At 41.3% G+C, this 27,616-nt stretch overlaps 2 protein-coding genes across 12 annotated transcripts in view; both read right to left on the bottom strand.

Annotated features, from left to right (window-relative positions):
• The window catches only part of ITGA9 (integrin subunit alpha 9), a 245,759-nt gene extending 227,259 nt beyond the window's left edge, over positions 1 to 18,500 (bottom strand). The window contains exons 1-3 of one of the 2 annotated variants that reach the window (XM_041122619.1): positions 18,369 to 18,500; positions 15,431 to 16,843; positions 14,547 to 14,615 (exon numbers count right to left, since the gene is read on the bottom strand). In XM_041122619.1, the coding sequence (XP_040978553.1) occupies positions 14,547 to 14,615; positions 15,431 to 15,450 (89 nt within the window). In that variant the 5' untranslated portion in view covers positions 15,451 to 16,843; positions 18,369 to 18,500. Of the gene's footprint in view, positions 1 to 3,314; positions 3,573 to 14,546; positions 14,616 to 15,430; positions 16,844 to 18,368 lie in introns of those variants that run through there. The other variant, XM_030009961.2, reaches the window with a different exon arrangement.
• A 1,640-nt stretch (positions 18,501 to 20,140) lies between these two features.
• Positions 20,141 to 27,616, bottom strand: part of GOLGA4 (golgin A4) — a 69,178-nt gene continuing 61,702 nt past the window's right edge. For 9 of the 10 annotated variants that reach the window (XM_041122617.1, XM_030008408.2, XM_030008406.2 and 6 more), the window contains 3 exons: positions 25,543 to 25,629; positions 22,975 to 23,038; positions 20,141 to 20,879 (listed from right to left, as the gene is read on the bottom strand). In XM_041122617.1, coding sequence (XP_040978551.1) covers positions 23,009 to 23,038; positions 25,543 to 25,629 — 117 coding nt within the window. In that variant the 3' untranslated portion in view covers positions 20,141 to 20,879; positions 22,975 to 23,008. The remainder of the gene's footprint in view (positions 20,880 to 22,974; positions 23,039 to 25,542; positions 25,630 to 27,616) is intronic. The other variant, XM_030008404.2, reaches the window with a different exon arrangement.

Below are 27,616 nucleotides of genomic sequence, written 5' to 3'. Positions count from 1 at the left end.
CAGAGAACAGAAGCACTTCAGCTTGTCTCTGCTCCAAATGCAAGTAGCCACCTGGTTCCTTACTCGACCGAAAATGGCAATGATGGGGAACCGGGTAAATCTTTCAAGATTTACAGTCATAAAACCCACGTAGGGAAGGAAAAGGAGACATTCTCAGAAATACAATAACCCCAGCACATCTGTGATGACAAACTTCTCTTGAGATGAAAACCATGCAAAAACAACTCCTAAACGGAAGCATCATTGCAATTAACCATTTCAGACAGGTCAAAGGCACTGACTTACTCCACTGTCACAGTGGAGGCTGAATAACCATATTCCACTATAATTTCTGTGTCGAGGGCTGTGTGGCAGCCTGACTATTCACATTTATCTGATGCGATATTTCAAACCAAATATCCCCTTTTTCTTTCCTCCTGCAAGAATATAAATCCTCAAGAATCACCAAACCCTGAATTGGTTTACCAGATATGAGCAGATATGATCAATCACATTTTTGCAGGCTCACGTAGTGTACAGCTCACCAGGCAAACCATGAATGGCCAAAACATTACTGTCTAAAGTTAACTTAGCTTAACTACTGCCCACTGTAGGGTACAGGTCAAACAGGCACGAGAAACTGAAATCATAACTCTTCTTTCAGTAAAGAAAAGCTACAAAGCTAAGAAGAAAGCTGATGCACAAAACCAAACAATAACCCTATGACTATTAAGAGAAACTATATACTACAATGGCATGAATGGAAAACATTTTTATTATATATTCTCTATATCATACTTCAACCTTTCCACAGAATATCACATCTGAACGAGAAGGGAGGAAAAAAAAAAAAAATTAAAAATCACCCAGCCCGTTAGGGAAATAGCTCTATAGCTTTGCACACAAAAGCTTCACGCACAAAAACCTGACAAATCTGAAGAATCTCGTCACCTCTACTAAACATTTCCCTCTACACTCATCCAATAACTGGGATTGTTTCTTGTATTTCAATAACCTGCAACGGGTAATCGCTTTAAACAGGAAATCAGAGACTTTTATGCTCCAAAGTGGTGTCTGAAGGCAGAAATAAGATTCTGTATAGCATAAATATGGTTTTAAAATAGTACTATATAATACTGCAAGCTTTTATGCCCAGTTGAAGTGGGCATAGCTAAAGGCACTGACAAGGGTTCAGCCCTTTGATGGTCTTAATGTCAAAGAAGATGGGGCAGATCTTTTAAGCTTCCCAGAAGAAATATGTTAAACGCTTAACATTGACACTGTGTTGCACTATGCAAAAACCCTGCCTGCACTCAGAATATGCCCATCCAGTACAGGGGATGGCATCTTCAGAAAACTGGAAGAAGGCTGCATATACTTTTAAGAGCAGAGAAATTCATTGCTGTCCCTTGACCTTTAGGCTGCAGGCACACATGCATATAGCAAACTAGAGTCAAGGAGACTGTAAAAAACACATCTCCCAAATTTGTTATTCCAGAGTCTGTTGGGCACAGGATTTTGAAGCACCCACGAAAACAAACTCCCTGGTTCCAAAATGGAAAGAGGAGCTTTCCCATCAGTGGTGACAATCCCAACCTGACAACTTTTGACAGTGCTGATGCTGACCATATTAAGCTGCTGTTAACCCTTCTGGGTGTTCAGGCTAGCAAATTATTTATTTAAAAACACTTCATGGTTTTTTTTTTCTGGGTGCCATAGCCAAGGCTCCATGAAGAAGCTCCATTTTCAGAAAACTGGAGATTTTACTTTTCCAAGCACCAGACTTCTTAGAGATGCCTGCCTTCAGACAGACACCTAACACGGCTAGCCCAGCATTGTTTCCAAACAAAGTGGGATATCTGGGAGACTCTCCTCCCTGGCCCACCTTCCCTTCTACAAAAAAAAAAAAAAAAAAAAAAAAAAAAATCACACTAGCAGGTGCTATCTGAAAATAATTCACGTTATTGATCAGAATGATAGACACCTACACAAGAAGCAACAAGTAACATCATTTTCATGCCACCATACCCCACTAGATCAGCATTTCATTCACACCACCGTGAATCCCCAGCAATTTGTGTTGAACACAAGTCGCTTTCAGCCTTTATATCCTTTGTCGGTTCCTGCCCCAAGTTAAGCATTGCTTTAAACTGAGAGCTCTTCTTCTCCCGGAACGCCTTTCCTCTATGAAGTCTTCTGATAAGTCTTTAAAAATGGATGCTCCATGAAAGCCACTATGCAGAAAGGCAGAGCATACAACTACTTGTGAACTAAGGGGTGTGAAAGAAATTCATTTTTAAAGAACTGGACGCCGGCATGAATACATTTATTTATATCACAGTGCACCATAGTTCCAACATCAACAGCTGAGTAATCGGGCCATATCTAAGTGTAAAAGATAAAGACAAGCTTTGTGGACATTTATTGGCATCAGTGGCTCCTACTCACATTAGAAGTGCACCAGATGACATCAACTCGGTCCAATTAAGAGAAATCAGTTTTAATTCTAACAAAGAGCCTCTGACCCAGACAAGAAAGAGACAGACTATGCTCCAAGGCTCTTTTCAGTCAACGGGAAAAAACAAGAAGCTTGCCAGTTTGCATAATTTTTTGAGATGTAGACAAACTTTCTATCATCGTTCCTTTTTTTTTTTTTTTTTTTTTTTGAAATTTACACAGACATTTCCTCTACGGTCCCTCACGCCAAGAGCGGGCACACAGAGGGGACGGACGCCTCCCAGTTTGGAAACGTCTCTCCAGCCACCGGCGGGATTTTCTTCCTCGCCGAGGGGCGCAGGGGGAGATCGGCACTGTCCGTGCCGAACGCGCTGCTCCCGCTGGAGGCGACCGCTGCTAAAATCTTTCCCGTTTAACACGGCGTGACCGATCACCTCGCGTACCCCGCGCGTTTTCTGCCAAGGAGGAGACGGGCTGCCGAGCGCTCCCCGCGAGGAAGCGGGGCCGCGCAAAGCGCCGAGCCGCCGGGCGAGGGACCGCGGCAGGACAGCGAGCTCCCGACGCCGAGCGCCCGCTGCCAGCCCGGGACGGACACCCCCGAGTTAAAACGCCGCCCAACGCGGGGGGGGGGGGGGGGGGGAATCCCCGCGTTACCGCACGGCGAACCCCCCCCGGCCCACGGTGGGCCACAGCGCTGCCTCCGCCGCGCCCGCCCGCGGGACGGGGTGGAAGGAGCGCGGGGGAGAGCCCCCGGCGGCCGGGGCGGAGGCTCCCGCTCCCCGCCTGCCGCGGGGGGTGCCCCGGCGGCGCTGGCCCCGCCGCCGCCCGCGCCCCGCGGCTTGACCGCCCCGCGGGCGCGCAGGGTCCGCGCTACTCACCACCGCGTGCTGTCGTGGTAGTGCTGCAGCACCGAGTACCCGAAGAAGGAGCCGTTGGGGCCCTGGAAAACCACGGGGCGACCCACGTCCACGTTGTAGCAGCGCGCCAGGGCCACCCACAGCAGCGCCCACAGCACCCGCGCTCCGCGCCGCCGCGAAGCCGCCGGCATCCTGCGAGCCCCCGGGGGCAGCCGCCCGTCCCGGCGCCGCTGAGCGCTGAGCCCCGGCCCGCCGACCACCGCGCCGACCCCGCCGCCGACTCCCAGGCGGCGCGGCCGGGCGCGGCGCTTTTGTGCCCGCCCCGCGGCTTTCGCCTCGGCTCGGCTCGGCCCCGCCGCGGCTCCGCTGCGCCCCGCGCCGCGACGCGCGGGGACTGCGCGCCCCGTCCGCCCCGCTCCGCCCCCGCGGCGCCGGCGCCCCCTGGCGGCCGCGGGAGCGGGCAGCGCCCCGCCGCAGCCGCCCGCCGGTGAACGCGACCCGCTCCCCTCGGCCCGCCCCGCCCTCCGGCATCCCCCCCCCCCCGGCTCCGAACGGCGCGGCACCCGCGGGCGTCCCGCGAGGCCCCGCCGCCACCCCTCAGAGTCCCCCTCTTCCAGGGAAGATCTGCGGCTTAGCCTCAGTTTTAATCTCATTTTGTCCGTCGAGGGTCGACGCCCGGAGGGAGGGAAGAGGGAAGAGGCACGAAGCCGAGGGCCAGAAAGGGGTGCTGGAGGAAGCGGGCGCCGACCGTTCGGGGTCGTCAGCCCTGCCCGACGCTTGGCACCTGGAGAGGGACGAGTCACGTCCAGGGTGATGGAAGAAGGGCCCGAGTCACGTCACGCTGGAATGAGCGGGAGATTCTCCTGGGAAAAGGGAAGCCGTGAGGTGAGGGGGTGTCTTTTATCAGGGCAACAGGAATGAAAATACATTGGGGAAAAAAAAAACAATCAATCAGACCTGTGTTTTCCATCATAAGTGCTTGAGGTCTGAAAAAGAAGTGGCAACCTTTGCGGCTAAGTAAACGCTGAAAATAATTGCTCTAATATTTTAACAGTTAGACTCTCTGAGAGTGAAAGTAGTCAGTCAAACATGCAATAAGAGATGAGCAAGGGCAAAGGCAAGAAGAGAGTCTCCTCCAGTGGGTAAGACAAGGGTGACATGTCACCCTGCAAGGAGAAGGGGAGGGGAGTTACGTGCTAGAAAACCCTTGGGCCCATAGAGCCCATCCTTTCACGATTCAGTAAAAAGCAATACATTTTAGTGCTCAAGATTCATGAGAAACCGTGCTTAGATCCCTCTTGAGGATCGCAATCAGGACCTCAGAGAAGAAATGCTCCCTCAGAGGTAATCGAGAGTTTAATTTGTTGTTGTGAGCCCTGGCTTTGGCTGGGTAATTCCACGTTCTCCCCTCGTGCATGAGGAGGTGCACTGGGAGAAGCAGTGCAGATCCTGGGAAACGCCAGAGCAGAGGGGCCGGGAACTCTGAGACGACGGGAACTGCTGCTTCTGGCAGGCGGCTGGAGATGGGCGGCCAGGTCCAGTACTTCTTGCGTAGGCACGTGGCAGTTCCTGGGGAATTTGCTTTTGATGACAAGAGCGATCTCAGGGCAGAGCGCTGGAGGTTGGGGCTGTTTGAGAGCTGGTGTAGGAAAATGCTGTTGCAGGTCGAATTGTCTTTCAGCACAGGAAGCTCTGGGTGAAAGTCTCATCATTTTCTGCAAAGGGTTTGCACCAGGATGCGTGTTCGGCAGGGAGGGAATTTTGTGGTAAGCCATTTCATGATATCCACGTGGCTCTTTCAAAAGCATAGCCTGTTTCTGCAGGGGAGCATCCTCATCAGGAAAGAGTGTTCATAAGCATCACCCTTGAGCATCGCCCTCAGAGCAAGCGCCCTGGTGCCATATGTATATGTTGCTGTTTAGAAACTGCCATTTTTGACGTTGACTGTGATGCCAGAAAGTGGACATTAGCATAGGCATATTCCAGGGACAAGTTTAATAAAGAAGTAGTAACTACAGAATTGTGTGGTGAAAAAAAATCAGTGGAGGAAGGGAGGGGTTCCAGTCATCAAGGTATTTTATGTTTGCTATGTAAACCCTAGCGGTACAATTATTTCAAGCTCTTGTTCAAGGTGGCTTTGTAAGATGGTTGGCATAGTGCAAGTCTTCTCTTCTTCATGTAAGTATGCCCAGGGAGATGGAGAAGTGAACGTTTTCCAGTCTTAAATCGAAGTGGCACAGTGCTCAACATCAAATAAAAAGGAAAAGTCACTTATCGGTAACTTCAGCCTTCAGCATATGATCAAATTGAAAGAACTGCTTTGCTCGTTAGAGCACCAAGTGAAAACAACGGAGCATTTACATCATATGAGCAGGGAGATTTATAACATTTAATGAAAAGATTTTCACGGGGGTTTTATAACTGTGCAATCAATATGGATAAAAGTAATCTGATTTAGGCAGAAAGTCAATATGCCATGATTAAGCAAATTCCACAAATGACATGCAATCCCATTAGCACTACCAAGCCAAATGCTCTGCCTTTTGAAGCAAGAAAGTGATGGGGCTTTTCAATTAATTACCCGGGCACTGAACAACGCTCAGACAGCTCTCTGACAAAGTTAAAGGAAACGTGAGCTGACGCGCTGGAGAGAGCGACGAGTTCATCCATCTCCAGAGGGAGGAGGGAAGTAAGGCGGCTAGATGAGGTGAACGAAGCACTTGTCTCTCACGTAGTGGAGCGCTCTCGGGAGGACTTATTTCAGCAAGAAGTGATACATACGGAACTGTGTCAGTCCATAAAAAATTTTAGCTCTCCATTCTTGGCAAGGAAGACCATCCAGAGAAAGGCCAGGAACATTGCACTTCCATCCATTTCTTTCTTTTACTGCACATCCAAATACTGAAGTCATCTCACAACATTTAATCCAATGGGAATTCTGTCAGCCCGAGCAGAAACAGAAACTGCCTGTCTCAATGGCATAGGTTTAGCTGATAAAATCCTGGCGTGCCATTTATGAAAGTGATGGGAAGCATCCAACCGCAGTGACAAGCATCATAACGATGGACTGTTAAATGAATATGATGGTAAAAATAAGGGCTGAGAACAAGGACTAGTACATTAAATGGTGTGCCAACCCTTTGCGAAGGAACCAGACTAGGAATAGCTGTATCTGCATTTCTACATCCCTGTTCTCACTCCTTGAACCTTGATGTTTGCATCATCTAGGGAGGCTCCATACCTGCACCGTAGGGCTAATTTGTAGTTTACACCCACCTAGATTAATTAGGCACTTAACTGGAATTTAACATGCTGTATTTTGGCAGGCCTCAGTCTCCAGATTACTTTTTAAATTAGAAAAGTTATCTGTAAATTGAGGACCATCAGTGAAACAGCACCCTTGACAATACTTTTTAATTAATAACTTCAATTGTAGAGCTCAGGAAAAAAAAACCCAACACAATAATATTCTGACTGTGGAAAGAGAAAGAAAACAAATGCCCCATGTCTGCACTGCTTGCAGATTCAGCTGTGGACAGACCTGGTTCATCAAGACTGAGTGTTAACAGATAGTTTCCCTCCTGGATGCCTCTCTTCCCAAAATGCCACTTCACACATGATTTTTTTTTTTTTTTTTTTAATACATATAATTTTGCTCCTGTGCTGCACATATTGAACTCAATATAATTTTCCTTATTTTTACCAACACCTTTCTTAATTTTAAGACACTACTTTTTGGTGTGCTAACCATTTGCCTTTCCTCGCATTTGTATCAAAGTGGTGCTGTGGCATTCCCACGGTATTATTGTGGTTGAGGTTTTACCGTCTGTTTTAAGCCAGTCTATATCCACAAGTAACTCTGCGTTTTCACTGACTTCCTGCAGGCACCCGTGACTTAAGCTTACAGCAACTGTACTCACATTTGACCACCTTTTTTGAGCCCCGTCTGTTCAGGCGTGGATGTCTCTAACCTGGCCCCAGCTCCCTCCTGCTCGCTCCCAGCCACAGCTGGGGAGTGGCTGTGCTCCTATGCGGGGACAGGGCTACGTCCCCTTCTCCTGCCCTGGCATCCATCAGCAGGGACGTGCTAATGATGGGAAGGCATCCCATAAGCTCATTAATAGGAAGGCTGCTGCCTCTCCCAATCATTATTCATACGTTTATATTAGTACGTGCTTAGCGAGGAGGTTTAAAGTGAACTTGTGTTAAAGCTTTCCTGTCGCGGCTGTGAGACATGCCGATTCTTCATGTGCGTTCTCCATATTTCTCTGGCAAGTGCTCAATACAAGGAGATCAGTAACTACATTTTTAAATCAGGTCTTAATGATAATACTGCAGTTTATGTTTAGTCAGTTCCCGCAGAGCTGTGTGATCTGATCCACCTTCAGACTCAGATGTAAGGACCTCAGGAGGTGGAACTTCTTTAGTCTTTCAGTGGATGAGATGTTTTCCAGACATTTTTGGTAGCTCTTCTTGCCTAGCAGGTAAAGAACAACCTCTTCAGTTCCTCTTCCACTGTGGCTTCATGCAAAAGACTGATTGTGGTTGCCTCCCCCATTGAGGGAGAGAGAAGAGCACTGCCACTTTTCATTGCACTGAGAGGAGAATGGAAAAGACTTCTCTTTCCTCCTTTCTTTCAAGCCCTCATCACCGCTGAAGCTGTCAGAGAGGAGCATTGCTTTGTAACAAATACATAAAAGGAGTAAATACAAAAGACCAAAATATTAATATATATACATAAAATATGATACATATCACATATTTTGGATAAAGAGGGAACTCCCCACATTTACTTGACTCCCAGAGAATGAGGTAGGAAACAGTTGGATTGACAGGGACGGAGCTCCGTGCTTCCAAAATGACTACAGTCACACTGAGAGGAGCTGCCTACATTTCAACTCCTACCACTTCAGCCTGTCAGACATCAAATCACTTGCAGCATCCAGGCTTACTGGCAAATCCAGATTGTCATGGTACAAACTACACCCTCCTATGTTATTCCCATTAAATTAAGATGTCGCCCTCAATTTTTGCATCAAATGCAGGGGGAATTACTTTTGCTAGGTAACATGTTCAGGCTGAGTTCCCACTGGAAAACTAAATGAGGTGTCTACACTGATCTCCTCACAAAATATACTCATTTAATTCCTACTGGTCTGTCCTTCCATTTGGCTGTAGCTAGTTCTCCAGCTGGAGTAAATAGGAAAGAAGGAAAATTATTCTCTTGCTGGTACTGTTATTTGCTGGTTTTAGCTCTTCAACCACTGTCACCTTTCTCGTAGAGCTCTACTAGAGTTTTCTAAACAGATTGAGAATCCAAAAAGTTTTATCTGGGTGGAAGACAGAGCCAATGCAAATCTTAAGTGATACAGAAGCTGATGATTTCATCAAAAAATCATCTTCTTGTAATGACAGCTAAAAGAATAGAGCGGAAAGCCAGAATTTTCAGAGCCTCATATGCAAAAATCAATTGTCCCTTTTTAGGTATTTAAGGGATTTCTTTTCTTAAGCTGTACTGTTTCAGCAGCAGTCCAGTTTATTTAGTGATCCAGTCCCTCCATTTTTCTATCCCCTTGAAAACTATGCATTAACATTGCACTTAAACACTTGCCCTGGCTTTCAATATCGGGGTATATTTCAGCATGATTTATGGTCAATTTGTGCCCAAATGAAAATGCATCATATAATGTAAAACATATTTCTAAAACATTTATCATACGTGGTATGCCAGTAACTGAAGGAATTTACCTGAGCCAAGTAAAATAAAAAAATCCATCAAGTAAATTTTTCCCCATTTGATAAAGGTTTTTTGGGTTGGTTTTGGGGGGTTTTTTGTGGGGTTTTTTTTTTTTTCTTTCTTTCTTTAGTACATCCAGATCTCTGCATTTTCATACTCATGCAACAGACCTCTACTCGGCAATCTGTATTCAGCTATGCTATGTACTTCATTAAGTACATGCTTAAATATGAGTGCATGCTTGTGCTTTATTGACCTAAGGGGAACTGAATGGCAGGCCTAAAGCCAAGCATGTGCTTAGGGTGTGTCGGGACTCAGGCTACATTTCGGATACACTGCTAACAGCAAGTAGTCATCACGTTTTGCACCTCTCATTTTCTGACAGCCATCATATGTTTGTTTGCGTGTGGTTTGAATTACAACCTTGCCGTATGTATTCATATACTATATATTTAAAAATGTACACACACACATTGCAAACACACACAGGCTTCTTTTGAATTGCTTTGTGTTCACTAGAGTTGGTCTCGCTAGTAGGCCTGTCACTACGTGGTTTTATTTCACACTGACAACACTGAGATCATGTATGCAGTCACTCAGAGTTGATTGAACCTCATTACCACAGCCCAGGGATCAACAGATCAAACAACTTTTATCATCATAACAAGAGGAGACATACTTTTATTTGGCAATATACTGTAATCAAATCCTCTATGTGCTATTTCTTTTTATGTATAAATAAGGAAGACCAGTGAATAAAAATGTGTAAATCCAAAAATAAGCCATGTTGCAATGTATTCCAAAAGCACATTCAAGGTGACCCAGGCGCCAGGCCCATTGAGGCCTTTCTTAAGTAAAACGATGAAGAAATTCTGTTTCCTTCATCTCCACTGACAGATGCCCATCAGGAGCACTGTGAGGACAGGTTATCAAGGTACAAGAGCTATGGTTAAGGAAAAGTGAAGCTCCACCAGTGGACGATCCACAGCACCTGAAGCTGGACTTTCAAAAATCGTCAAGAGATAAAACCCCTCTCTCATCCGTGACTACAGAGAAACTCCAGAAATACTAACCTTGCTACACCAAAGCTAGCCTTTGTCAGTACCTCCTAAACAATCACTGAAACACAACCAAAACTATGATAGCCCTAAAACATAACTCATGCATATCCCCATACTTAAGAAGGTTGATATGCTCTTAATTGAACTTGCTTGCTAGCATTGTCTCAGTCTCGTCTAACTTAATGTTTTTTAGCTAACTAGCGAGCTCTCACCCATGGCTGAATTTTAAAATCGGACTAGATGAGGCTGTTGAACGTATCGTACAAGTTGGAGAAAAACGCGTGACTAGCTTTCAAAAGGCATTGCCCCAGCCTATAGCTTTTCTCCATAATCTTCTTAATAACCTCATGGGGATTATAAGTAAAGGGGGTGAATACTGAAACTGTGGCTTTTCACAAAATAGCTCTTTTTCCCAGAAGACTACCTCTTTACTGCTAGCCCTGGACTTCTGGGAAAAGTGCTAGGCTACCTGGAGAAATACATCAAAGAGAAATGACAAATCAAATCCCCCTACTGATTACCATTCTTTGTCCAGCATCAGGAGGGGATTAGACCTGCCACAAAAACTGCAGTTTCTACATCAACCTCAGGCTGACAAGAATTCAGGTATCTGAGACAGAGACACAATCGATCCTTATCACAGTTTTCTTAAGTAGCTTAGCCCTATCCCCAGTCTGTATCTGAGTTGCAAACTACCAGCAGCTCTTCCCCCTTTCTCCTAGAGAATCCTCAGGACAATGGGGGGAATCTCATAAGGAGAACCAACACGCTTCAATGTTGCAGTGAAAAGGATAAATTGTAAATGAGTCCTGCAAGCATCACCTCCCATGCAAAAATTCCATTGATTTCAACCTGCACATTTCAAATGCTAAGCACAGCTAGAGTCGACTGTTCCCCAGGCTGGGGAAAGCCATGTTGCAGTCTGTATTTCAGCAATGCTATCACAGCAGCTTATCACAGTTAGCTTTACAGACAGCTAACCCTCTCTACTAGCTGTGCTGTGGCCATACTCAAAGGACTAGATGAGACCCACAAAACAAACACAGTATTATAAAACCAGAACCTATCCTATTTTCAGAAATAGTTTTAAATCTAAGTGGAATTAACTAGACTTAAAGATTATACTAACTTAAATGCCATTAGATTTACATGTCTTAGTTTTCTATAAAATTACAGCTCAAGAAGAGATATTAGTTGTATAATTATAGACTGTTGATTGTCTCCTTCATTTTATTTTCACTTTTTAGTGAACCTCCAGTGATAGAGGTCCTTTTCAACAGCCTGGACCTAACCGACAGAAACCCAGGGAAAGGTTCCCAGAAGCTTTAATGGAGCTGGACTGTTTAGAATTTAAGCCCAATACAAGTGGATTTTGTCTCGTTTATCTCATTTCACTACACCAAAACAAAAATCACAAGTAGGAAACACATACTAGGTATGAGAAAGTCATGAAATACTGACCACATGGTGGATCCTGTGATCCACCACTTTTCTACAGGATACCAAATCTCACTGATTTATACATCGAAGTGGTGTCTCTACTTTCCTTTTTAGCCTTCATTTCTAAATCTATTAGTCTGAGGCCCTGGTGGTGACACGAACTTTGGCCACTTGTCGAAAGGTCCACTTTACACCACAGCTTTCAAACGTTTTGCTTGGCATTCTTGGCACATCTGCTTTCCATTAGCCAGCCACTTAATGTTTATTATTCCACATGTTAACTATCATACACTCCTTGTGTGAAAAGTTCAGGTGAACAATAACCTATTTATCATCTTTGAAAGATCCAAACCTGTTCTCCCCACACAGAAAAGACACTTTTTGCAGTTGTGTGCATGGGCACTCAAAGCTTGAGCCCTTAACCAAATAATTTGGGATACACAGGAACTTTCTGTGACCCAGGTATTCCTAAATTGTCTACTATGCTATGGCTTAATTTGGTGCGTGCTGCACATACACAGTAGCTGAGAAAAGTAAACTGTGGGACTCTGTAGGACTTGTTACTGGCATGAGATATGCCAGAAGCAGCATAGTTATCCAGCTTAATAATGTGAAAAACACTGAATTTGAGCATCCGGATAGCAGGAAGGATGCTGTGTTGATGCCAGTGATTTTAAAAAACCAAACAACAAAAAAGAAAAAAAAGAAAACCAAACCCACACCCCTCAACACCCCACACCCTCTAGGAAAAAATTTTTTTCACGTATAATTCAATTTAAATCAGTGGAATTAAGGCAAGGAATTTGCAATCCCCAGTGATATTCACTACAAATAATGTGAAGAGAGAAGCACAGCAGTTGCGATAACACAGCAGGCTCTCTTGTTTATGAATGACATTATTCACAGACCTCAGTGACTGGCCCTGGTATAAGAGAGGTTCTGGGAGGAATTTGGCAGTAACCACCCTGTCATCCCATAGACCAGCAAAAAAAATAAGACAAATTTGGAGGTTGATGTGACAGTTTTGTGGTTCACCTGCTGATTTCTACTGAGTTGCTTCTAGCATCACTCTGTTAAAACAAAGTCGCACACCCCAAGCCCTCTCGCTCAGTTGATGAGGACTGACCAGGTGGCACTAGCAATGTTAGAAAAGGCTTGGGATGTCTTCCAAAATGGAGACGGCGACTGTCGTGCCCAAGCTGTGAGACTGGGGTTTTGGTAGAGGCTCCTCCATAAGAAATAAATAGTCCAAGCTCAGCCTCATCTCCAATTTCAGAGAAAAGCAGAACCTTTGGAAAAAAATTAAAGAGTACATGGTGCTTCCCCACCATCCTTGTGCGTGCTTACAGACCTGCATGTCCCAGGTGAAAGCAAGCCATGCTTCTGTCCTCAGCAACATCACCAACAAAACTGGGACCAGCCTGGTTGGGCTGGTCACAGTGCACATGAAATCAGATGAGATGTTTAATTACTTTGCCTTCCCTGACACATGATAAATTAGTCCAGGCATCCCAGGGCGATACATTAAACAAAGTATGCTCACAATTAGTTCACAGCAGCAGTGACATGAGATACAAGCAAAGTTTAATTGTCACCTTGTCAAAAGGGCATGAACTGAAGTTATTTTTACCTCCTCTTGTCCACCACGTTTATTTGATTCCCTAACTATAGTACGCCATTACCGCAACCACAAAGGGCTTTCTGAAAACCATCAGGATCCTGCTGAAGGAGATCTATAACAATACATAAATTGACTGCTATTTTTAGTCAATATTAGAGCTTATCTAAAGTAAACGTTAATTCCAGCTTCCCTATAGTCAGCATCCCTCCCAGAAATACACACTCTTATTCTCAACCTAAAAATAAGCCGGTGACTTCATGCATTTGCCTCTTATGCTCAGTCTCCCCACACTACATAAAACAAGCAGTGGACCCATGCTGTCTAGTAGCTCACTGAAAGTCACCCTCACCTTCTCCCTGTTTAAAAACTTATTTCCAAGGAAACACTGATGCACAAGCCCTAGAAAGGGTCAGCAAAGACAAATGAAATAAAGTGTTTAGTGAATAATTGCACATAACCAGCACATAAAAGAGGAGCTGAAGAGACCACCTGTGCAATGCAACGCTGGCTGTCACCAAACAGCTCTCTGGCCTGCAGTGCTCTCGCCTAGAGGAAGCCACTGGCTCTGCCAAAACTTCTGGCTTGCCCTGCCAGTCTAACGAGGTGTCCGCATATGTCCATCCAGAAGGTGCAAGGTCAAGTCTATCTCCCCAAGCAGAATGGCTGTCTCTAAAGGTTTTATACCACTACAAGTAACTAAGGCAGTGTATCTGCCTGTGCTTAAAAGCCTAAACACAGCAGGTCCTACGCACATCCGTGCGCAGCACACTACAAAAGCAACCACACGTCTCCTTGTAAGACCTTATTCATGCTGGCCATTGCCACTGGTGCATTCTGCCCTCCTCCTCTATTATTATATTAAGCAAGTCACATTTAAAAAAAAAAAAAAAAAGCCCTACAGATGTACATCAGACTGGCCCATAGATAAAGGTGCTCCCCAATTCCCAGGGACTGGCATGGCAGTTTTGTATTTATTCACTGATTGAATAAGGTGAGCGCTGTAAGACCAACACAACTTCCATAGTATTTTTAGGTAGCATGGTGACATCCTCATCTTGAGGAAAAGTACAGGCAACCTGGATCTCTCCTGCCTACCCTGTATTTATAGCAACATTTCTATTCATCCATCCTAGAAATGAGGTCCCCCCATGGCAGAACCTAGATAAAATACACAGAAACTGGCTTAATCTCAAAGAATTTCATACCCTAAAAATCATCACGTCCTGAATGTGCTACCTGAAGCGGAGAGGAAAAAAAAAAAATCCACTTGACTAAGCTAGACACCTCTTGTACTGAATTTGCAGTTGGAACAGATTTTAATTCAGTGACTAACAGCCCTGGAATCTCAGGGCTGAAGCGTGCTGTGCTTTAAATAACACACAGATAACACTCACCATGGCTGCAGGGCTTCAAGGTGAGGACAGTTTCCTTCTATGTGGAAAAGCTTTTTGGGGAAGACAAAGCTAGAATTCAGTGTGGGAAAGTAAAACATTTGCTGTCTGAAGATAGCTCAGCCTACCTATTGTTTTCATTACTGTAAAGGAAGACCCTAGTCTTTCACCTCATCCCTCCTCTCTGCCCCCCCCCCCCCCTTATTTGATCACCATTCTAAAAGGGCCACATAACTCTGGTCCTAGCCTAAGCTATGAGGAGGGGAAATAATCTCCATTATTTTTAAGGCATTCTACTCTGTATATTATAAGCCCCAGACAGACATCACAACAACATACACCAATAAGAACTGTTGGATTGGCTGTGTCTTTTTTTTGTATAGTTTGCAATTTAGTTGTTTCAAGCTTATAGACCACCTCCAGTGGGCTTTTCCACTTCTGGCCATAGGGAAGTACTGCCTATTTTGTTAAGGGATAAAGAAAGTCTGTTATTTTCAATCCTGCAGTTCATCTCCAGAATAATTTGTTGCATTGGCAAGGATGATAATTTGGTAGTATCCATAAAGATATACAGATGTGTAAGTGAACCAGAATATCCAGTTACATTAACACAGGATATTCCATTCCAGCAATTCTCATGCATTGGGGCACAAAATCTCATGGGCAGTGGGGAGGTCTACTTCTAGACAGCTTGTGCCTGCTCATCATTGATTACTTCTACCCCCTCCACAACAGCTGATCAGCTGCAAGAACAGCTGGAGTCTTGCTCAGAGACATGGCAAACATGGTAAACTCAGAACTTCTACACAAAACCAGTAATGTATTTAATACTCATCTGATCTGCCACGATGAATCTTGTATCTCAAATAACTTCACTCTGTACTTACTTCTCTTCTCTCTTCCTCATTCAGATGCTCATTCTCTTAGTTTTCCACTTCAGCTGTTTCTCCAGACCTTATGGCTTGAGTGAGAAAGACTGGCAAGACTCAGCAGAAGCAGCAGCTTACAGTTAAGGAACCACAGAGCATATGTCATGTTGGCTGCACAGAGAGATGTCTGTTCTAAATTTGTATGTACTGTTTGTTTGATCATTTTGATTGATTTGCAAAAGATATACTACTGCCTCATCCAAGTTCGAAAACTTTTAAAGTGTTGCCCTTACTCCAATAAAACTGGACAATGCATAATGCTGCTAAATGCGACGGCTATTTTTCTTGCAGACATCAGCACTGTAACAAGTAGGAATCATAGATCTAAATAAGAAGACTAAATACGTTCTTGGACCACTAAAGTTTCCAAAATATAAACAGTGGCAAAGATTACAGCATACACTCTGCTATTCATCCCTTTTCCTTTCAGTGAAGTTAAATGCTTACAGAAATGCTGGAGATTCAGGCTGTCCGGACACAAAGAGAGGCTGGTACAGCTCAGCAGGCAAAGGCGTCTCTGCCGCAGGCATGCTGACCTGCTTCGGCACTGGTCCCCAGTGTCCTCCAGACCCTGAACCTGGTCAGCCCCCAGAGCCATGCAGGCCTTGGTCTCCACTTGGAAAAACTACCTGTCAAATCAAACTGGCTTTGGTTAAGGCAACACAGCTAATTAGAAAAACCTACCTTGTTCATTTGCCCAACGGCCACCAGGTGATGACATGACCTGGGCTGCTCTAGAAGCTGCAACCAAGAGGAGCAAGTCATGTGTCACAGCAGATGTCTGCACCACACTTAACTCCATCATCATCCGTTGCTGTACCGCGATGTGCTAGCAAAGCCATAAGATAACACATAGTTACCATGGGCTTAATTACCTCTTCTCTGAAATGCCACATGGTATTAAGTGGCAACTGTAAGAAATAATAGCTGTCATTGTTCTACAATGAAAGAAATCTCTAGAGACGTGCTTACTTTCAGTCAATGTGCCTTTAAAATTACTCAAATACATACAGGAAACTAACTCAATGTTAAGAGAGGAAGACTAGAACCAGTGTAAACGAGAGCCTGCGAGAGAAGAGAAAATGAAAGGTGGCAACTCCTAGATCATGGACACCGTGTAGAATAACATGCAACTTACTGCTTGCTTCTGTTCTAGCATCTCTAATTTGCAACATTATGAACATATACAACCAAACAGAGTTTGAAAATCCCATGCTAGCAATGCTTTGGAGGACCGGTGCCTAGAACAGCCACAAGGATTCATATATAGCTGGGTCTGGATACCCCACACGTTGGGGAGAGGTTGCCAGTTTCTGCTCATCTTGATTTCCACAATGAATCAGTAATGGTGTTGCGAAAGAGCTGTCTTCTCTGGAAAAAGCAAATGAAAAATAAGTTTCTCAATTTAACAAACTCCACAGAGGGAAAAAAAAAAAATATTTTCTGTAACACACATGGATGGACAGTAAGATTGTATGCAAGAAGTACAAATTACAAAACGAAACCAATCCTCTCAGTATTCGTCCTAGTTTTCTGAGAGTCTGGAATCCTCATTTTAGAGGAGAGAACCAGATACCACGTACTATGTAGGAGAGAAAATAAATTTTAGTATGACTCACAGAAAGAGGGACTATAAATGGCAGAACTGGAAGTTGGACGGATTTATAGAAAATGTTTTACAAAAAGTTTTAAACAGTATGTTGCCAATAAATATCAGCCTAGGCACTGAAATAATACAGGAATTAAAATCCTGGTATTTTTAATCTAAATTAACAATGTTTAATCCTTAGGACACCAGAGGATGCTTGATAAACATTTTAAGTCTTAGCTTCATAAACAGATCTACACATTTTTTTCTATGCACATGTGCATGGGTCCATAAAATTATAAATATTATGTATATTGCATCTAAGACTGGGGGAAAGTTCAACATAAGACAATCCAAATACATTCTCTGCAGCAGCATCTTTTAACAACCCAGTCTGAACAAGCTTGGGATCCTCTAACCTTTGCTAAAAAGGCAGCCAAAACTTTGATATAGCCTTTGGCTTTTAGCTACGTGTGTCTAAACAAGGATATTTTATAATCAGAAGTATTTGTGGCCTGGAGTGTATTAGTTTACAGTCACATTGGCACTACTAGCAATATTTTATGACACTCCAACAACAAAAAAACACTACTCAAAGTGAAGCTCTCATTTTCATGCTTTCACCCTAACTCATTTCCTTTATTTAAACTCTAAAGCAATGCCTTATTTACATATTCTCTTTAAACAAAAATCTAGAAGCAGTTAAAACTTCAGTCTGACAAAACTTGTACTTAACACGCTTTCCTATTATGTTAAGGAATAGTTATGTGATTGCTTGTGAGTTATATATAGAAGAGAAAAAAAAACATTTAAATTTTTCAAAATGTGAATTTGGGGAGTGGTTATCTGATTTTCATTTAAAAAAAAATCAAGGATAACTCTATAATCTCCTTTGTGTTCTTTAATTAGGTCACTTAAGGGAAAAATATTATTTACTCCATCCAATGAATGAATGTATGAATATTACACAGACTGTTTCAGTTCGCTCCACTGCACTTAGGTCATGCTTGACAAAGTCCAGTCCATAACTAGTATCTTTCATGGAAAGGGAAAAGAACAAAAACAAAAAACGTGAAAAATAGTCTATCTGTGAGGACAAGAGAACTGTAAGTGATCACAGTGATACTCACTGTCAAAGTAACAGATCCCTGCATTTAATTTCCCAAAGCCTAAGACAACATATACCTTACATGGAAACCTGAAACTCAAATCTACATTTTTAGATTGCTGTAATGATAGCGGTAGCAAAATCCTACAAATCCTCGGCCAGCTATGAAAGGAACACACATTTTTCAGAGCCAAACGTACCCATGTCAAGTCTGGTCCAGGCTGCTGCTGTGTCAGGCAACATCCTGGCGGATGCCGTTCTGCTACGCAACTTAAGCAAAGAGAAACTCTTACAACTGAAACCATTTCAAAGAATATTGTTTTTTTAAACCACATTTGATACATTTGATGTTTGATAAAAGGAAAAAGCTCAGAAAAAAAACCTAAAAAACCCAGAAGCTACAAATAATAAAGCAGCATAAGAATTAAAAGATTTTGACAGAGACAAGGCAGTGGGAAGTAAAGATATAACTCTGCGTCCTTAACTATCAAAGGCAAGGCATGTCCCTTTAGACCGTAAACAATAATTTAAACCCAGATGTATTCTTTAGACAGCTCGTGGCCACAATAGACCTTGCAGCACTCAAATTGTTGCACTTCTCCCAGTTTCATTAGGATATAAAACTGTGCAAATAAATTCAGCTTCTTTATTTCTTTTTATGCAGATGACAAAAAAGGTGAATCCCAGTGCATTTGCAATTAAAAAAACCAAAAAAACCCAAAAACCAAACCAAAACAAAAACAAAAAAAAACCCCAACCAAACCCAAACCCCAACTGTACCAAACATCCCACATCATTGGCCTCTGCTTATTTTTTGTAGCCACACACAAATAATAGGCTGCTATCCGTGCCCTGGCCTGAGGGTAAGCTAACTGAACAGGACATGGAAAAGCACTGGGCATGACAAGAGAAATGGCTGAACTGGACAGGTAACAGTACGAGAAGCTGACAGAAGGGATAGCATTGGCAGGAATGGCTGGATCTCACAGGTGGTTATGGGGGAGTTATGTGAGAAAAGGCTGAACTTCCTAGATAACCAGAGGCAAACATTGGGGATGCAGAGTCTTGAAATGCCAACAATGCCGAGGTAATCACAACTCTAATACTGTATGAAGCTGAGATTATCTAGGTAACAGTATAAGAAATACAAAATTTGGGTAGAGATACAAAATTTTGGGTCGTGCCCAAGGGCACGACAGCTGGAGCAGGACAACAAATCAAATCTGCCAGTTTGGACCACACCACACTAGCCAAACCTGTTTCTGTGGTCAGGAAGACCCGCTGTTTTCCTTGGCTAACAGGAGAGCACCCAAAGGAACAGACTGAGCATTCCCATCACAGGATGCATGTTCCAGGCCTGATAGCATCAGCAACTAACCATCACTTCCTAACAGTACTCAGAAGTATCTTTCAGGCAGGCAGGATATTTAGAAGGCCTGCTTATGTTCAGAGGTGAGCTATTTAGAGGACTGCTGCTCCTTACAAACACTCGTTAAACATTATACTCATGGAGGACTGTTCACCGTAAACCATCCTGGCAAACAAGCATACACAGTACAGATGACAGTTATTGATATGGTAAGTATCAAAGTAGCTGGAGAACAAGTTAAATGTATTCATACTTGCATATCGCTTCTGAGGATCACAACTAAGATGCCAAAATAACCAGAGAGGCATTAGTTAAAAGAACAAAAATACATAATTTAAAACTCTTACAAAGCAAACTTCCCTACTTTCTATATTCTCACACCAGCTTTTCAGCTCACCATGTGTCTTTTTCAGAGGCTGTGATCCCTTGAAAATCTGAAGGCCTCCACTGACTTCTTACAGCTTAATATACTTGAATAGCTCTTCTTATGAGATAGATTTCAGCCCGGAAACGCCTCAGCTAAGGATGTCTTGAACAGGAATAAGAAAAAAAACTGGTGGACCCTTTCAAAAGAAAAATCATACCAAAGAAGTTCCAAAATTATACAGTAAATAAACTTTATTTCATCTCAGCTCTTGTCAGATTAGTGCTGTCAACAGTCACAGATCAGCATATGATACAGTTATGTATTAACTATTTACAATTTACAGTAACATACTATTTCTCCAGAAAATGTAAGTACAAAAGCTGGGAGTAAACAAATGAGGTACTGCAATTTGGATTTATTGTAGGCAAAAGCATATAGAAGTGACCTTTAGCAAACAATCATAAGATAAATTGGGAGAGAGTAGTCATCAAGAGTGCCTAGTTCATCAGGAAAATCACCTCAACCGCTACCCATCCAAAAATGTATTGCACAATTCATTCAAAAATAAAAAAATAAATAGAAGAAACAAACCATTTATTTCAACTCTTAAAAAGCACCCAGTAAAGCCTGTATAGAAATACAGTAGTGGGCAATTCCTTCCTAGGATAAAGTCTTTTCTCTTCTTTAAAAAAATAACCTTTAACACAAAATAGAAGACAGTGTTCAATAGAAGAGAAAAAAAAGACTCATCACCAGATAACCCCTGATTAGTGTTTCTTGTCAAGGCAGTTTTAACTATATTCATGGTCCAAAGGTGGTGCTGAGTTTTGGTTCTTGCTGTTCCGTTTTTGACCTTGAATAATAGCTTTTCTTCTTGTCCCTTCTCAAGGGACAACAGAGATATGAACATATTTCTAAGCAGCAGTGTCATGAGACATTCTCATCACAATTTCTTCATGATGGTCGTAGCCATGACTAAAAGAATGAAAAGTTAGAACAAATGTTACTTTATTGAAAGCAACTTAGAAGCACTTAATATTAAAATAATAATGACGTCGTTTATTGATAGGAATAGGAGATGGAAGGTTTTCAGATAAGTCAAACTGCCTAATTATTAACTGATTTCAAGCAAGTAGTTCCATTCCAGTATCCGCAAAACAGTTGAGAAACTGTGATGAAAATGAAATAACCTGTAGCAAACCAGTCAGGAGTCCCACTGGAAATAGATAGTCTACCACATCGTTGCATCTTAATCCAATGAAAAACAAAGTTGTCCTCTCTGCATAAGGCCTATCATCAAAATTGAAATTACGAAGTAAAACTCTGGGGCCAGCAAAAAGCCTCTTCTACCAGGAAAATATTTACTGCTTTCACAATGAAGGCAGCATCATATTAATTTCTACCTTTCATACATGTAAGAATATTATCCCATTTGCTGGCTATCTACTGACAAAAGTCACAAAAATACTTGAGATAAAGAAACTACAATCCAATAATGAGGTCTGAACAGTTTCCACACATATTAGCTTAAGTTATGAAAGTATAATAGGTGATCACTGACATTAGGGTCAAAAATCAAGCCCTTCTGTGATAAGTTTCAAATGCAGCTGAGAACGCCTGCACTTTCCCCACCAGCATTACAGACAGCATAATGAGAATTTAAGTTTCAAACATGCTTTCTGCAATAGTGTTGTAAATAGCTTTGTCCTATCATTACCAACATACAATTATTTTCAACAGAGGGCTAGAAAAAACAGTTGCTGATTTTGTCAAGAAGTGATCAAAGCTAGGAGGCAAACAGTCCAAACTCTATTGCGTTCTAAGTGCAATAAAGTGCATCCGCTATTGTATTCAAAGGTTTAAAAGAACACAAAATAAAGTGGAAACCATGACTGTTTGCTAAGATGAATAGATTTTTTTCCTTTGAAACAGATATTATTTTGTATTGAAGGCTGTATTTGCATGACTGCAAGAGAGAAAGATAGCCTGTCAACTGCATTGTGATAACTGGCAGTGGAAACAGCCTAAGTTAATCCATTTTGCTCTGGCGGTGGTGCAGGCCAAGCACTGCATTTCAGCCGACAGATAGCGATTGCTTCACATGCAGTGAATCAATTCCTGGCAACTGTGCAAAGCTTTTCAGTTGCAAAGGAGGAAGAGGAAAGTTGGGCTGACCACATCCTGTAGAATTCACCTGAAGAGTTTATTAAATATCATACACCACTAATGACTCAAATTGTAATCTTATCAGGCAGCACAGAAAGTTTTACCTGTGTACTTCCATATCCTCCTCCTCTCTCAACCGCTATTGCTTGTGCGTTGCTTGTTTAGCTTGGCTAGTCTGATGCAACCTGCATCTTTAGGCCCAAATCAGCTGTTGCTTTTCTGTAACACTACAATTAATGTTGCAGATTCATAATGAAAGCAGCTTAATAAAACCTGAAAAAAGGCACAATAAACTGAGAGCGTAAAGCTCCCCAAATTATTCTCTCTAATTTGCGTGCTCTAGCTTCTCTTGATACCAAGCCAAAGCTCCGATTCAGAAAGGTACTAATGTTTAAATACAATCATATCCTAATTCCTCTACAGAGGATAATTCATCAATCTTTTTTAAAATAATCCATTCTCATATTTGTAAGATGTCATAATTCAAGTAGTACAGCGTCTCCCATGAATCTGACTTATTTGCCAATTCAAAAAAAGCTCAAAAAGTGAATAAAGACAAAACAAAGCCAAGTGCAATAAAATTCAATATTACATGTTAATTGATTTAAAATCTGATTAGTTTTTTTCTACAACTGAGACTTTTGTAGCTCAATCAACATTTGAAGTTATGCTTGTAACTCAAAAAGATTGGGTTTTAATCATTATTTATCATTTTCAAACTTGGCTTTGTAATGCAAAACACAATCAAGAGTAGAACAAAGTTTATTACATACATATAGAACAAAAAATTTGTATTTTTTTTAACAAACAAAAGCAGGCAAGAAAAATAAGCAGAAGAATGATTTATCTCATACTACAGGTTTCATTTTTAAATAAAAACAAGTATGTATTAGGCTTCACTCACCCACATGCTAACTAAGCACAGACTGATGGGATATTCAGAAGATACCACTGCGAGGTGAGGCAAACTACAAAGCCAGGAAGAAAACAGCTTATTGGACTACTTTGTTAATAGTGTAGATAAGAACTCTGTGGTCATCTACTGCTTACAGATGAGCTGGCTGCAGTTAGATCACAATAGCTATGTAGTAAAAGCTAGATTAGTGAAGGAAATACATTGATCTAGCATATGTTTACAGACCTAGGAGTTTGTTAAAAGTTCTCAGAAACCTCTTAAATATATGCCTGCTAAGAGGGTAAATAATTACTTACAGCTACTTAGTACTACACACACTTATTCTTTTCCAGTAGCACAGTTAATTAACAATTTACACATTAAAATTAGTTATAGATGTTTTGGCCATAAACTGAAATACAGAAACAACCAAGCTTTATGTTAAAAATGCACATTTATGTAGTTCAGAACTTCACTGCTCATGAGATGTAAATACCGGATATTTTCAAATACCAGCGTCTCTCCAATATTAAGCATGGAGAAACACTACTGCCATGTTAGTAAATGTCAATAAATAAAAAACAAAATCCCAAGCATATTTCTTGACAGAATAATTTATGAAGACCCCTCCAACTTTTTTGTAGTTCTGTTTAGGACTAAAGACGCGCCCCCCAAAATAATTTGTGCTTCAGTAAACAAACTTAGTAACTTTGAAAGTGAAGAAAATTACTACATCCTCCATAATATGCCCTAATATTTGAGTTTCCATTAGATGTCTAATTTAATCTCTTTGTGGATTTGGAAAGGAGAAAAGTCATAGGCTAGATCTGAGCCAAGAAGGGACTGCTACGTGAAATCCAAGAAGTTTTTGATCAGGACGTGAAGCTCTTTGAATGACTGTATTCTTAATCAAAGCACCTGCAGCCTGCAAAAAGCTCACTGTATGTTCCAGCCAAAATTTAATAGCAAGGACCTTTAATACCAAGGACCAAAACTTGTTGGATGAATTGAAGTTAAAGTTTTATTTAGTATCAGAAGTTGTGAATGTATGTTTTAGGAAGACCAGGTTTCAAGTACCAAAAAGCTGAAGGTACTGCAAAATAAGGTCCACCTCTCTAACCTCAATTTTGGCCAAGACAGAACTCAAAATGTTTCTTAAATAGTGCTCTAGCTTGCCAAAAAAAAAAAAAAAAAAGCCAGCTTTCTACTTGAAGATCAGAGAGAAAGAGAGCATTAAGAGAAAATGTTTGGGATGCATGATACTTATTGGAGCTGCAGTATTATCAGCATTTATATCATTCTAAAAGTGTTTTAAATATTTAAGATTGCAAGACACTCTCAAACCTAAGTGTACAGGAAAATGTTGAAGTACTTAACATTTTCCTCAGATATGATACTTCAAGCAGATGAAATGGTAGAAATTTTTTTTTAATTTGTTTGAATGTATCAACAGGACTTTAATTCAACTGAAATGTAAAAATGTTCAATTTTTTTTTTCATTCTGTTTTTGCAAGTGCTAAATAAATATATATGCAAGGCCAGTGAGAGAAACAGATGCAATTCTTCCTCTCACTTTAATTCCTAAATATTTTACTAAGCTGACCCACAAAGAGAGGGATCAGTGTGTTGACTCCAGATACAACGTAGAGAAATCTATTACTGTAGTTTTTATCTTAATAAAAAATACCTCCAATACGCAGAATAGTAACAGTAATAGTAAATAAATGTTTATGCTCACAGATCCTTCTTTTCTTTCAGGACTGCTTCTCAAACCCAAATTCACCTTTCTGGTAAACAGATCAGCTGGTAAATACCAAGCAACTGCCACATAACAATAAGTGCATTGAAACTGGGAAAAAAAACAACTAAACAAAACCAAAGTGAAGTGTTTAGGACTCTTATTTTTGACCTGTCCTGACCCAGAGTGAACCTAACATATTTTGATGGTTTTTCAGTACAAAAACAAAGCAGGCTCTTAAAAAAAAACAAAAAACAAAAGCAAAACCCCAAACAAAACCCCAATCTTGTTAGGATACTCACTTAAGATAAAAACATACATATCCTCATTCAAACACACATATCCCAGTTGATTGAACTAATCAGTTTTCTACTCTACAAGCTAAATGGCTTTTTTTTTGCCAGAAATTTTATCCCAGGGCTGAAAAATGTCTCTCGACATATTTTTCATGAAAACTGGTATGACTCCACAGAAACTTCTGAATTTAAGAAACATGAATTTTCTGCCAGATTACTTTTTTGATTAGAAAATTCATCTGCAGAATAGCAGTGATGACTGAACTTGCTTTGTTCTGTCGTACCCATAACTATCAGAAATCCAGCTTAACCGATGATGAGAAATACTAGTTAAGAAAATATGCTTGCTTTTTTTCCTCACTTCTGCTATAAACTCAAACCTACAGCTGGAATTTGACATTCCATTGAAGAAGAGGAAAGGAGGGAGAAAAGGAGTTTTCTTGAATGCAGACACAGGGAAAAGAAGACTTAGAAGAAAGTTTCTAATTCCTTATTCTTGCAACCTGATCTCTTGAATAAACTTGGTTTATTTATATAACTTACCAATGGTCGAGCATCTTCTCGTTCTAGTATCTTCTGAGTCTGATCGGCTGGGAACTTCAGCACTGTTGTTATAACTTTGGCCATTGTCTAAAAAGAAATAGGTCATCTATAAGTAACTTGCACTAAAATGCTTTGTAATATTTTAAAATGCATTTCATTTAAGAATACTGGATACTATTTTTAGTAATCTCAATGGAAAACATAGTGAAATGAGTGAGATAAAATCACTTGTTTCACATCGTATATGCGTGACATGTTATGTGAATTATATGAAAACCACGAAGGGTCTTCATTTCACATTGTCACAAACTTCAGCTGCTGTAATACGATGTAAGCTCTATGGTATCTATGCTCAAATAATTGAGTCCATTAATAAGACAGCATACTGTTACTAATACTGCTCCTATCACATTTGATCTTAACGTGGCCTTTCTGAAAGGCACATTTCGGGTGAATGGCACCTTAGTCCTTATGGATTCAACTATATTCATGTCATCCAAATATTTTGTAAAGAAATGAAACACCGAGAAAGTGGATCCAAATGTCAGATGTGGAACTCCAGTTGTGTAAATATTTTTAGGGGGTATACAGTAACCCCATATTTAGATGGCAAATTGCTTTGACATCCTCAGACAGAAGATGTAAGAATAACAAAGCTCTGCAAAATAGGCAATGATTATTTCCATTTTATAAACAGATGAGCAGGAAACTCCAAAAGGCACAAAACAAGGTCCAGGTGACTTTTACAAGAGAGGTCACAGTAAGAGGTGCAGTGCAGCTCAATCCAAAGGTGATTGCTACAAAAGCAATAACTGCTGCTCTTAAAGAATGTGGATGAGATAAGATTGCTGCTCTGAATGTCTACTGTTTATTACCAGTCTCACATGTGGAATGACAAAGGAGGCTGTAGCAACAAAGCAGCTGCAGGACAAAAGTGGCTGCAGCTAAAAGTGAGAGGTAAAGCTCTAATTTGCAACAATTGCTTCAGTATATAACTTAACTAAGGACAGAAATGAAAAGAAAGCAAAACAAACCAAGCCCTGTTGAACGCTTTCAGCTGAAAAAGCTTAATATTAACAGTTCTATAATTAAGAAGTGTGTGCCTCTACTGCACTTCTCAGATATACAAAGGAATGTGCTTAATGCCACAAACTAACATCACACTCTTCTTATTTCTTTTGCCAAAATCCTCACCACAGTTATTTAGGACCAAAAGATTAGAAAGCATTGAGCTTACAATCTATTCAAACTCATTGTGACAGTCCTATCAAGAAAGCCCTCTCTTAAATTTTCTACAGGACACAATGGCATGCAAATTTTAAAGAAAAATCTACAAACATTGCAAATACTCCATGAAAGCACAGATACTTATGTGCCAACTTTAACAGGGGCTGCCTAAAACCTTCTTTCCTGAAAATGCCCATTTTGTAATTTATCACTAGCAATGACTTGAAATTCTCCAAGGTTTTGAGGCCACTAGGGATATTTTGAAACAGAATTATTCAACACTATTCACAGTTGCATAGTTATAAAACAAAGTTACAAGGATTGCAGAACTTAGAACAGTATGTTTAATACAGGCTTACCTTATCGTTCTAACAGTCTATTCTACTATTAAAAACCCCTAGTAACTCTAAGCGTGTGAGCGCAGGTACATATGTTCCTCTGTATGCACCTCTACTTTCACCTATACAAAGGCCCTGAGCTTTCCCAAACGTAATAGCTAGCTCTGCTATAAGAGATGATGGTTTGCATTCCCATTTCTTTCTATGAGGCTGATACATTTAAATATGTCATCTCTGAAAAAAAAATACTTTTACAATTATACCGATCAGTCCCCTCAATTCCAGAGCTGCTGGTCAAAGGCAGAACCTTCAAAATCAAAGTTTTACTTTTTGTTTTATACCCCTTGTTTTTCTGCAATGCACAAGAGCATGTCAAGGTGCCAGAAAAAGATCTGCATAAATTTACTATCTCTGACACATATGTATTCCACTACATTCTTCCATGCACCTAGTTATCAACACACTTGTTTATTACAGACATACAAAACTCAGACTGATTTTCTGGCCTC

The sequence above is a fragment of the Aquila chrysaetos genome, chromosome 3 (assembly GCF_900496995.4).
Source record: "Aquila chrysaetos chrysaetos chromosome 3, bAquChr1.4, whole genome shotgun sequence".
Lineage (NCBI taxonomy): Eukaryota > Metazoa > Chordata > Aves > Accipitriformes > Accipitridae > Aquila > Aquila chrysaetos.
This window is presented reverse-complemented; position numbering and strand designations above follow the sequence as displayed.